Genomic DNA, 12,149 nt, shown 5'->3' on the forward strand with positions numbered 1-12,149 from the left:
AAATTGGTGCCAATCAGGAGGTTCAAAGTGATTCCAGATCATGTCTACTCTGGGTTCTTTTTCGAGGGGTCTGATTTGGAGTGTGAAGTTGGGTGCGGGTGGGGGTGTGGTCGCTTTTACTTCTAAGATTTTGTTATTGAAAAAAGTGGCCAGGGTTTCTGCTGATGGTATACATTCATTTTCCTGTAGTAAGATTTGGGTAGTGTCAGTTAGACTGTTTACCAGCTTGAAAAGTTTTTTGCTATTTGTTTTAGGTGTCCCTATTTCTTGTGCGTAATGTTTAATTCGTTTTTCTCTAATCCTGTTTTCATAGTTTTTCATTTTTTGTTTCCAGTGTACTTTGTCTTCCTCTTTATTTGTTTTATGCCAGGTTCTTTCTAGTTTTCTCAGTTCCTGTTTTAGAGTTAGTAATTCAGAGTCGAACCATTTATTTAATTTCCTTTCTTTCTTTATGTATGTTTGGAGTGGTGCTATTTGGTCTAACTCTTCTTAGCTAAATTTTGCCCATCTAGTTGGGAAATCCTGTATTTCCTCAGTTTTGGGTTGTAGTTCGTAGTGGGCCCAGAATTCTGTAGGATTTATGGTTCCTCTTCTGGTGATTGTGTTTGGTTTTGGGTTTTTTCTTTTATATTTTTGTTTGGGTGATTTTTTTTGCCAGTATATATTAAAATAACATGAGTAGTGATCAGACCAGATGCATTTTTCCCAGTTCCTTGTGTTATGATGGATCTTTGGGTCAGGGATTTCTTTTTGCGAAAAGGTAACTATGTCTAACTGGTGGCCTTTTTCGTGTGTTTTCTCTGGTTTTGGTATTAAGAAACCAAGAGTTTTTAAGAAGGTATTAAGTTTTATCACATCTGGTTTATCCACTTGTTCAAGGTGAATATTTGCGTCTCCCTCTAGTAGGTTCTTTTATGGTGTTAATAGTGAGGTATTCGAAGAACTCTTCTCTACAGTTAGTCCACTTTTTGGGGGGAATGTAAAATAGTGTCACGGTTAATGACTCTTCTGGTTGGGTGTTTGTGATATTGCAAGTCAGTATTTCTAGGTCTTTTGTAGTTTTTGAGTCTGTTTTGCTGTAGTCAAAGGATTTTTTTTAGTATTATCGCTATACCACCCCCTTTCTTCCAGTTTCTAGATAGAGGTATTATTTTATAACCTTGGGGTAGCATTTCTTTCATGTCTGAAACCATTCATGTTTCAGTCAGAAATACGAAGTCGGGGTTCGTTTGTGTCAGCCAATCGTGTATTATTTGAGCTTTGTTTCTTACTGAACGGGTGTTCAAGTAACCCTTGAGATTTTCATAGTTAGTTGGGGTGGGTGTTCTAAAGCATTCTATTTTTTTCAGTTTACATTCCTTGGTCTTGTTTCTATGGTGTTTGGATGACTTGCGAGCTCTGTTTACCACGGGTATTTGTAACAGGACTAGCTTTGTATATTCATATAGATATTGTTATGGGCCAGTTGGTTTGCTCATCTTAGTTGGTCTGTGCCAGGAGAAATGAATAGGGATTGGTTTGGGGTGTTTTTCATCGTTACATCAGCTTCTATAGTATTTTAGATAAAGTATCCCCAGTATCAATAGATATTTGTTGGCAATCAACCTTTTTTTGGTTAATGTTTTCAACTGCTTGGGAGTAGTGTATCGGATGGTGGACAGCAATACAGTAATAGCAGCTGAAGTAGATGATATATAATATTAGCAATGATTTATAGTAATATCGGGTTAACAGGCAATACTATCAAAGATATACGGTAATATCAATTATATCAGATTTACAGGCAATACTATCAATGATATATGGTAATATTAGTTGTATCAGATTAACAGGTAATACTATCAACGATATACGGTAATATCAGTTATATACGGAATGCCAATTATAATAAGCAGTATAGTAATATCAGTTTTAACAGGCAATATAGCAATAGCTGGTATTGTTGACAATATCAGGTTGTTATTCTTATCAGTTGTTATACTTATCGGTTGTTTTGGAGTCTGTTATAGACGTCGCTTCGCAGATCGTCGCTTCACGAAGGCGCACGGCAAAGGCGCTTCGCTGGTGTATTTTGAAAGAGCCCCCGCTGGTTTTGGGGGAGGTGCGGAAAACGGCCCACGCGCCCGCAGGATCGGGCTCCCTCCCTGCTCTCCTGCCTGCCCACTGGTTCAAAGTGCGGGAACAGGCCAAATCTCCCCGGCGAATCTTTGAAGAAGCCCTCGCTGGTTTCGGGGGAGGTGCGGAAAACGGCCCACGTGCCCACAGGATCAGGCTCCCTCCCTTCTCTCCTGCCTGCCCGTTGGTTCAAAGTGCGGGAACAGGCCAAATCTCCCCGGCGAATCTTTGAAGAAGCCTTCTCTGGTTTCGGGGGAGGTGCGGAAAATGGCCCATGCGCCCATAGGATCGGGCTCCCTCCCTTCTCTCCTGCCTGCCCGCTGGTTCAAAGTGCGGGAACAGGCCAAATCTCCCCAGCAAATCTTTGAAGAAGCCCTCGCTGGTTTTGGGGGAGGTGCGGAAAATGGTCCGCTGGTTCAAAGTTAGTGGTGAACATGTCAATATGAGTTGTCTCAGTATTGTAGTGTCAGTGGCATTCTCTCTGGTTCGAATGTAACACCATCATATTTTCTGGAAACACGGATACCTGTTCTCAGCATAAGATATTTAGCTAATAGAAGAAATAGATCCAGTTTTGACACAATAACTTTGCTGGAGGAGTTCTCCCCAGGAGCAGACCTTCAGTCAAGCATAGAACTGCTGCTTGCAGCCCTTAGGGCTATGATCAGGCAACCAATAAGATTCCACAGCTTGAATCTCTTCAGGATGAACTGGAGTAATTACCATTAATGACCTTCCGTAAAGCGGTAAAGACCTTCCTCTTCAACTATAATTACAACTGCAATCTATCCCTTCACCCCCCTTAAATTCCTCCTTCCTTCTACCCTCTCTTCTCCATTCTTAACCTGTACTTAAATTGCTGTATAGCCCATTCTTAACCTGTACTTAAATTGCTGTATAGTCCTTGTACTGTCCAACTGTACTCCACTGTGAATGTTTGCTTGTAGGCCTTTCTGAGCTACTGGGAGGACGGGATAAAAATTGAAATAAATAAATTTCTACATTACTTCTCGCAGAGCTTGACGCTGGCATCAGCTGTGGTAGAGGAGAAAGGGCCTCCAGAGCTGAGTGAAGCATGCAGTTTATCCAGAGAGGTACATTCCTGACCTCCATTTGTGGCTGCTAATTTCAAAGCGGGGACCGCATGTAAATTCATGGGTCCCTGAGGTACTGCTGGCTTCACTGAAGACTTGTTGGCTTTCCATTTGCCCATTTTGGGGCCAAAACGAAAGGTCAGCAAAAACTATTACAGAAATAAAAGAATGCCTTCACTGGAGCTAGTTGACAACTTAAGAAATATAAAGTAAGTTTATTTTTCACACATTTCTTTTATTTAAAACATGGCAGATGAGGTTCAACGTGGATAAGTGTAAAGTGATGCATGTCTGTAATGAAAATCTCCTGCACAAATACAGGATGTCTGGGGCGGTTCTTGGAGAGACCTCCCAGGAAAGGGACTTGGGAGTTGATCAACAAGTCGATGAAGCTGTCCGCGCAATGTGCGACGGCGGCAAAAAGGGCGAACAGAATGCTAAGAATGATAAAGAAGGGGATCACGAACAGATTGGAAAAGGTTATCATGCTGCTGTACCGGCCACGGTGCACCCTCACCTGGAGTACTGCGTACAGTACTGGTCGCCATACATGAAGAAGGACATGGTACTACTCGAAAGAGTCCAGAGAAGAGCAACTAAGATGGTTAAAGGGTTGGAGGAGCTGCCGTACAGCGAAAGATTAGAGAAACTGGGCCTCTTCTCCCTCGAACAGAGGAGATTGAGAGGGGACATGATTGAAACATTCAAGGTACTGAAGGGGATAGACTTAGTAGATAAGGACAGGTTGTTCACCCTCTCCAAGGTAGGGAGAACGAGAGGGCACTTTCTAAAGTTGAAAGGGGATAGATTCCGTACAAACGTAAGGAAGTTCTTCTTCACCCAGAGAGTGGTAGAGAGCTGGAACGTTCTTCCGGAGTCTGTCATAGGGGAAAATACCCTCCAGGGATTCAAAGCAAAGCTAGATAAGTTCCTGCTGAACACAGACATACACAGGTAGGGCTAGTCTCAGTTAGGGCGCTGGTCTTTGACCAGAAGGCCACCGCGTGAGCGGACTGCTGGGCATGATGGACCACTGGTCTGACCCAGCAGCAATACTTATGTTCTTAAGAGAATTCACATTTATGCATAATTTAAATGAATTTTTAAAATCAAGTTTCAAGTTTAATAAAATCTTTGATTAATCGCTTAATCATATTTCTAAGCGATGAACATTTTTTAAAATTACAGTCTTTGGGGAACAATACAATACTTTAACAATTTTACATCCAAACGGACTAAAAGACATACTTAACAAACAGTAAACACAAGGAAAACGGAGAATGAAATACAAATTCCTTAAAGAAAAGTAAGACAATCAGGGTAAAAAACGATAGGCAGGGAGAGCAAAAAAAAGACAATAAAATAAGAATTTTTAACCAGCAGATTGTTAACTAATTATCAAAAGAATACTTAAAAAGAAAAGTTTTTAAATTACTCTTAAATTTCTCCAGATTATGTTCTTCCTTTAAGTAAATAGGGAGAGAATTCCAAATTTGAGGTGCAGTGACTGAAAAAATGAATTGCCTTCTTGTATTAACAACCCTAAGAGAAGGGATCGTCAATAGATTTTGTTCATTGGATCTCAGCGTTCTATTTGGAATATACGGGATTAATAATTTATAAATGAATGCTGGAGTTTTATAAGATAGGGATTTAAAAGTAAGTATGCATAATTTATATGTTATCCGGTGAGATATAGGTAGCCAATGCGCTTTCCTAAGAAGAGGAGTTACATGGTCAAATTTCCTAGTTTTAGTTATAAGTTTAATGGAGGCATTTTGAATAATTTGTAAATGTTTTATTTCATTCAGAGAAATGCCCTTAAAAAGGGCATTACAATAATCAAGTTTAGAGATCACCAAAGAATGAATGAGAATATTAAGAGATTTTGAACATAAGAATTGTGAGAGTGAACGAATTTGACGCAGCCTGTAAAAGGTAGTTTTAACAATATTACTAATGTGGTCATGGAAGGTCAGTTTATGATCAAAGATCACCCCTAAGATTTTTGTATTGTTAACGGATTGTAGGGGAACTTTTTTTTAAATAAAAATAGAAGAAACAAGTTTAGAACTATCTTTCCATGGAAAAAGCATCACATTAGTTTTGTTAATATTTAGTGCCAATCTGTTGGTGTCTAGCCAGTGATATATTTGAATCTTTGAAATATCTGAAAAGTTATTAGCATCCAGTGGGTGTAAGAGCTGAATATCATGACTTTGATGGCTTTAAGCATTTCTATCTGGCTGATAATGAAGTTGGTGCATTTGGCCAATACTGATGTTGTTTCCTCCAATTTCTCATTATATGTAGTTTGATTTTTATTGGAAGACTTTTGTATATGTTGGAGAGTTAAAGAAACAAGAGCAGGCTTACAACCTAAGCTTCATGTCCTGAGGTATACCTCTGCTTTCTCTTCTGTAGACGCTGGATGATAGTGCCCCAGGAACTGGTGGGAGCTCTGCTCTGCCAGCAAAGACTGATGCCAGCCGCACCAGTGGGGGTAACTCTGCTGGTGGAGGAGGAGGAGGAGGGCTTATGGAAGAGATGAACGCCATGTTAGCCAGACGGTAAGCTTAGGAGCTAAACAGTGGTATAAGGAGACTAAATGATGGGGAAAATGTAGCAGGAAGAGAAAATAAGGGGCTATCCTAAAACTGGCAGCAGTGGGCAAGGCCAGATTTATGTATAAGTAAGGTGACCATACGTCCTGTTTTGAACGGGATCGTCCTGTTTTTAAATCCCCTGTCCCGTTGTCCCCACACACAGCTTCAGGATGCTGAAATGTCCCGTTTTCAGGGACAGCGTCCCGAAGCTGTGCCGGGGACAACGGGACAGACGATTGCTTCCCCTCCCTCCAGTACTGAAGCCAAAGCCCCCCCGGACCGGTCCCTTCTGCTGCTGCCTACCGCTGCTTCAAACACCCCCCCCCCCTCCGCAGACTGCCTCAACTAAAGCAAAGGAATGTCTAGGCGCCGGCCCACAAATCTTCCCGACGGCAATTCTGACGTCAGAGAGGAATTTCCGGCCTTTCCGACGTCAGAATTGATGTCAGGAAGAAGGTTTGTGGGCCAGCGCCTGGACCTTCCTTTGCTTTAGTTGGCAGCAGCAGCCGGGGGGCGGGGGTGTTTGAAGCAGCAGTAGGCAGCAGCAATGGGGGCCGGTCGGGGGGGTCAGGCTTAGGCTTCGGTGCTGGAGGGAGGAAGGGAGGCAGGCAGGCTGGCTTTAGCATGGCAGAGAAGGAGGGAGGTAGGCTGGCTAGTTTCAGGGAAGGGGTGGGACAAAGACTGGAAGGCAGTGAGGGGGACATAGGAAGGAGCACTGGGGGCATTAAGAACATGGGAAGGGGAACTAAGGACATGGGAAGGGGCACTGGGGACCCTAAGAACATGGGAAGGGGCACTAAGAACATGGGAAGGGGAACTAAGGACATGGGAAGAAGAACTAAGGACATGGGAAGGGGCACTGGGGACACTAAGGACATGGGAAGGGGCAATAAGGACATGGGAAGGGGTACTGGGGGCAATAAGGACATAGGAAGGGGCAATAAAGACATAGGAAGGAGGCACTGGGGGTAAGGACATGGGAAGGGGCAATAAGGACATGGGAAGGGGTACTGGGGGCATTAAGGACATAGGAAGGGGCAATAAAGACATAGGAAGGAGGCACTGGGGGCACTAAGGATATGGAAAGGGGCACTAAGGACATGGGAAGGAAGCACTGGGGGCACTAAGGACATAGGAAGGAAGGAGGGAGGGAATAGAAAGGGACAATTGTTGGGCCTGAGTGCAGAAAGAAATGAAAGAAAGGATGCACAGTCAGAAGGAAACGAAACCAGAGACTCATGAAATCACCAGACAGCAAAGGTAGGAAAAATGATTTTATTTTCAATTTAGTGATCAAAATGTGTCAGTTTTGAGAATTTATATCTGCTGTCTTTATTTTGCACTATATTTATCTATTTTTCTATAGTTACTGAGCTGACATTGCATATTTTAAAGTCATCTGCCTTTATATCTTTGAAAACCGATTTCACAAAGAATAATATATAAAATCGCATTGTTGACATTCAAAATTCAGAAAACTAATACTCCTATATTCTTATATCGATGTTTAATACCATATTCCCCAGCTAGATCTCTTAGATCAGCTGATCAGTATTTGCTGACCATTCCATCATTGAAAGTAATTGGCACTAGAAGAACCACAACTTTTTCTATCTTGGGACCCCAGCTTTGGAACAAACTTCCTACTTTTCTGCGTGCTGAAACTTCCTTAGAAAAATTTAAAAGCAATCTAAAAAGCCATCTATATAAAGATGCATTTGAAGCTTAGATCAGACAATCTTTCTTGATTTTTTCTATTCTCATTTAGATTAAGTCTTTTTTTATTAAAAAAAACAAACAAACAAAAAAAAAAAACCCAATTACTTTTAGACCAAGTTTCTCCAAAAATCTTTTAATACCCCTCCTGATGTTGTTCTTCCCTAAATGTTTTTCTTTTTGTTTTTTTTATTTTTTAAACAAATGTAGTTTATCCTTGTATTCCTTATGAATCTTTAAATAATTATGGATAAGATTGTACGTTTATTGTTTTAAATGTTTTTTTATTTGTCCCCCCAAATTATTATTGTTATACGCATTGAAATTCAAATCAAAACTTTAATAAACTTGAAACTTGAAAACCTCCCAAATATAAATGATAATTAACATTTTCTCTGCATATAATGTGCTTTGTGTTTTTTAAAAAAAATTTATGGTTACCATTATGAATTAATAAGATATTATGTGTACATGAAAAATGAATGGAAGAAATTGGGGGCGGGGCTAGGGTGGGATTGGGGGTGGGACTGACAATTAATAGATGTTCCGTTTTGATGAAAAAAATAAATGGTCACGTTATGTATAAGCTAGACAAGCTTAGGGCCTCACGTTTCACTGTCAAGGAAAACTATTAACACTAAAATTTACTTCTTGCTTAATCGAAGGGGGCCTCTTAAGAACATAAGAACATAAGAAGTTGGCTCCGCTGAGGCAGACCAGAGGTCCATCTCGCCCAGCGGTCTGCTCCCGCGGCGGCCCAACAGGCCCATTGCCTGAGCAATGGTCCCAGACTATCCCTATAACCTACCGCTACTCTTATCTGTACCCCTCAATTCCTTTATCCTCTAGGAACCTATCCAAACCTTCTTTGAAGCCTTGTAACGTGCTCCGGCCTATCACAGCCTCCGGAAGCGCGTTCCATGTGTCCACCACCCTCTGGGTGAAAAAGAACTTTCTGGCATTTGTTTTAAACCTGTCTCCTTTTAATTTTTCCGAGTGCCCCCTTGTACTTGTGGTTCCCCGTAATCTGAAAAATCTGTCCCTGTCTACTTTTTCTATACCCTTCAGGATCTTGAAGGTTTCTATCATGTCTCCTCTAAGTCTCCGCTTTTCCAGGGAGAACAACCCCAGCTTTTTCAGTCTGTCAGTATATGAGAGGTTTTCCATACCTCTTATCAGTTTAGTTGCTCTTCTCTGGACTCCCTCAAGTACCGCCATGTCCTTTTTGAGGTACGGCGACCAATACTGGACACGTACTCCAGATGCGGTCGCACCATTGCACGATACAGTGGCAGGATGACCTCCTTTGTCCTGGTCGTGATACCCTTCTTAATGATACCCAACATTTTGTTTGCTTTTCTTGAGGCTGTGGCGCACTGTGCCGACGCCTTCAAAGACGTGTCCACCATCACTCCCAGGTCTCTTTCAAGGTTACTTACCCCTAGCAGTGATCCTCCCATTTTGTAGCTGAACATCGGGTTCTTTTTCCCTACATGCATGACCTTGCATTTTCCTACGTTAAAGTTCATTTGCCATTTTTTGGCCCATTCTTCTAGCGTCGTTAGGTCCCTTTGCAGATCTTCGCAGTCTTCCATGGTTTCAACCCTGCGGTAGAGTTTGGTGTCATCCGCAAATTTAATAACTTCGCAATTTGTTCCCGCCTCCAGGTCATTTATAAATATATTGAACAGGAGCGGTCCCAGCACCGACCCCTGCGGAACTCCGCTCGTGACCCCATGCCAGTCTGAGTAATGGCCCTTCACTCCAACCCTCTGTTTCCTGTCTGCCAGCCAGTTTTTGATTCATCGGTGGACCTCCCCTTGCACCCCGTGTCTCCACAGCTTTTTAAGCAGTCTTTCATGCGGTACCTTGTCAAAGGCTTTTTGAAAGTCAAGGTAAATGATGTCAATGGATTCCCCTTTATCCACCTGTCTGTTTACCCCCTCTTAAGTGTTAACAGCTTAGGGGGCCACAATATACATAAATCCAGCCCTGGTGGTGGGGCAGCTGGATATAGGCACTACCCAAAATTAAATTTATTGTGGAGATGTAAGAGTGGCAATTAGTGTGTTTTAAACTGAGCCTATTGCTTCTGAACCATCAGCTGGACTCCCAAAGCTGGAGCAAGCTCCAGGGTAAGCTAGCTTTTCTTTTTCTTTTTTAATTTTAATGTTTTTTCCCCCTGTTTTGGAATTTGCAGGAGGAAAGTCACACAGCAGGGGGAGAAGTCCACATCAAAGAGAGATGAAATATCCAACAGTGTAAGTCAGTGGCAGGTGTGGTCTTTAGTCATCTTACAGCTGTGCTTAGGGTCCTGAAAGTGTTAAGGTTAAAGGAGCATGGCCTAGCTGGGAGCTTATCCCATCTGTCTGCCTCAGGAAACCACCATGCTCAGCCGTTTTCTGTGGCATTCTGCATTTCAACAAGTGACTGAGCCCTTGCACATGCTTCCAGAGACCCTGCAGTTTGTGTGTAAGGTGTACATTGTTTACTACAATAAAACCAGGAAAACTTTATTTAGGATGGGCAGTATGTCCTATAGAAATCAATAGCTGGGGGCTGGCCTCTGGTGATAAATGCTGTGTATTGCCCTGAGTATTGTCTCCTACTCCCTGGATTACAGAGGTTCTCAAGTCAGTCCTTAGCACACACCAAGCTAATCTGATTTTCAAGATATCAACAATGAGTATGCATGAGATAAGTTTGCATGCAGTGTCTCCTTTATATGCAAATCTATCTATTCATTGTGGGTATGCTGAAAACCTAGCTGACTGGGTATATCCCAAGGACTGGGATAGATGCACTAAAGCCTTTGATCGTCGCTAAACCAGTTTGACTGATTTGGCAACCGATTGTGTTTGCTGACCCAATGCTCTAAACAAGTTCATCGTATGGTTTTCCATGTGGTCCTACATTCTTCGATTCTAGCTTGCAAATGAGGTCATTAATATTAAAATCAGGCATCTAATCGATGCCCTAAACTTGAATGCCGGAATCGGGTTGGTAGGACTGACCCAGAAAAGCCAACAGGAACGTGGAGTTGATGCGGTATACAAACCTAAGGATTAGATTAGATTAGATTAGGTCTAGCTGTCAGTCTGCCTGTTTTTTCTTTTTTTTTTCTGTGAGCACAGATGGGAGGGGCCTAAGGTATCTGAGCCAATCAGGGCCTTAGGCCCCTCCCTGTGCATCCCAGTGGTGGGCCTTAGGAGCAGGAGGGACTGGGCATCCCTCCTGCTGTCAACTAATTTCCAGGGGGGGGCATCCCTCCTGATTTTTTTTTCTTTAGGAAGGGGGAGCAAGGAAAGGGAGGGATTGGTTCAGAAGGGCCTTGCAGGGTGGGGTTGTGGTGACAGGAGGGAATGGACATCCCTCCTGCTGATTTTGGCTGGCACGGGGGAGGGGTTCCATGGTGGCAGGAGGTAGCGGGCATCCCTCCTTCCTCCATTCTGGTTCCGGGGGGAGAGGGGGAGCGGCACAGGCATTTTTTTAATGGGGCAGATATTGTGTGTATGTAATACATGCACATCTGTGCCATTAAAAAAACCCCAAAAAAACCAACAGCTGAGTGGTAGGAGGTTGCATTGGGGCTTTCTCTTCCACTCAGCTGTTCAGGCTTCCTCAAACTGGCTCTGTATATGTGTCCAGTACCTCTCAGAGCAATTGGTCCAATGAGGATTACATAGCAAACCTCCTTGCAAATCATTTGCATGGAAACTTGTTGGAACTTCAATTGCTGTTCCACAATTGGCCAAAAAATTGGCCAACAGCAACTCGCACGGTCTTAATGATTGTGTTTAGTGCATCTAGCCCTGATAGAGCCCTTGGGGGTAAAAGTCATGCACATTACTTAGTAGTATAACCAAATATATGTGGAAATTCAATCGTGTAAGTCAGACTAAATATAAAAAACGTATTGAGGATACTGCTATGATAGCCTAGGACCATTCATACCACGTTAACATCAAACATTCATTAACATCACACCATCAATATATGAAATTATAAGACAACGGAGAAAAATAAACCTCAAGTGTGAGAGGCCGGGACTACACAAGTACCCGAGTCTATTCACATCATCACTGGTTTATAAAAAAACTCCGTGTACATTTAAATCAATACTTCTTCATACACACTCAATAATTTTTTAAGAGTTTTCAAAGAATATTTTCAAAAGTGTTTCAGGGTGATATATAAAGACCTATTCATGGCATGAACCAGACCCCAAACTAATCATTAACAGCACGAGGGCTACAGCTCAGCTAAACAGGTGTATGCAATTTGTTGAGGCATGGAGAATTGGAGCTCAAGAATGAGAACAAATAACCACTCATCTGAAAAAAACCGGAGTGTCCCAAACGATTCTCAGTCTTTTGTCCCGTCCCGACAGAAAAGTCCTTCTGTTTCGCCTAACAGGCTACATCAGGGGAAAGATCCAATGTCCAAAATAAGCTCCTGCTTCCTTCAACGCCAAACAAACTTGCAGCTGGCTTCTCTCGAAATAGTGTTGGGACTGCGAGACGCGCCCGGTTCGAATAAAACAGCTTACGAACCGGGCGTCTTGACGTCATCACACAAGCGTGATGCGTGATAGGCTAAGCCCCAGCCATTCATACAC

General features: G+C 42.5%; 1 protein-coding gene across 1 annotated transcript in view; it reads left to right on the forward strand.

Annotated features, from left to right (window-relative positions):
* The window catches only part of VASP (vasodilator stimulated phosphoprotein), a 306,350-nt gene that overhangs the window by 222,823 nt on the left and 71,378 nt on the right, over positions 1-12,149 (forward strand). The window contains exons 7-8 of the mRNA XM_033954725.1: positions 5,634-5,779; positions 9,732-9,792. Coding sequence (XP_033810616.1) covers positions 5,634-5,779; positions 9,732-9,792 — 207 coding nt within the window. The remainder of the gene's footprint in view (positions 1-5,633; positions 5,780-9,731; positions 9,793-12,149) is intronic.

This window comes from Geotrypetes seraphini, chromosome 8 (genome assembly GCF_902459505.1).
Source record: "Geotrypetes seraphini chromosome 8, aGeoSer1.1, whole genome shotgun sequence".
Taxonomy (NCBI): Eukaryota; Metazoa; Chordata; class Amphibia; order Gymnophiona; family Dermophiidae; genus Geotrypetes; species Geotrypetes seraphini.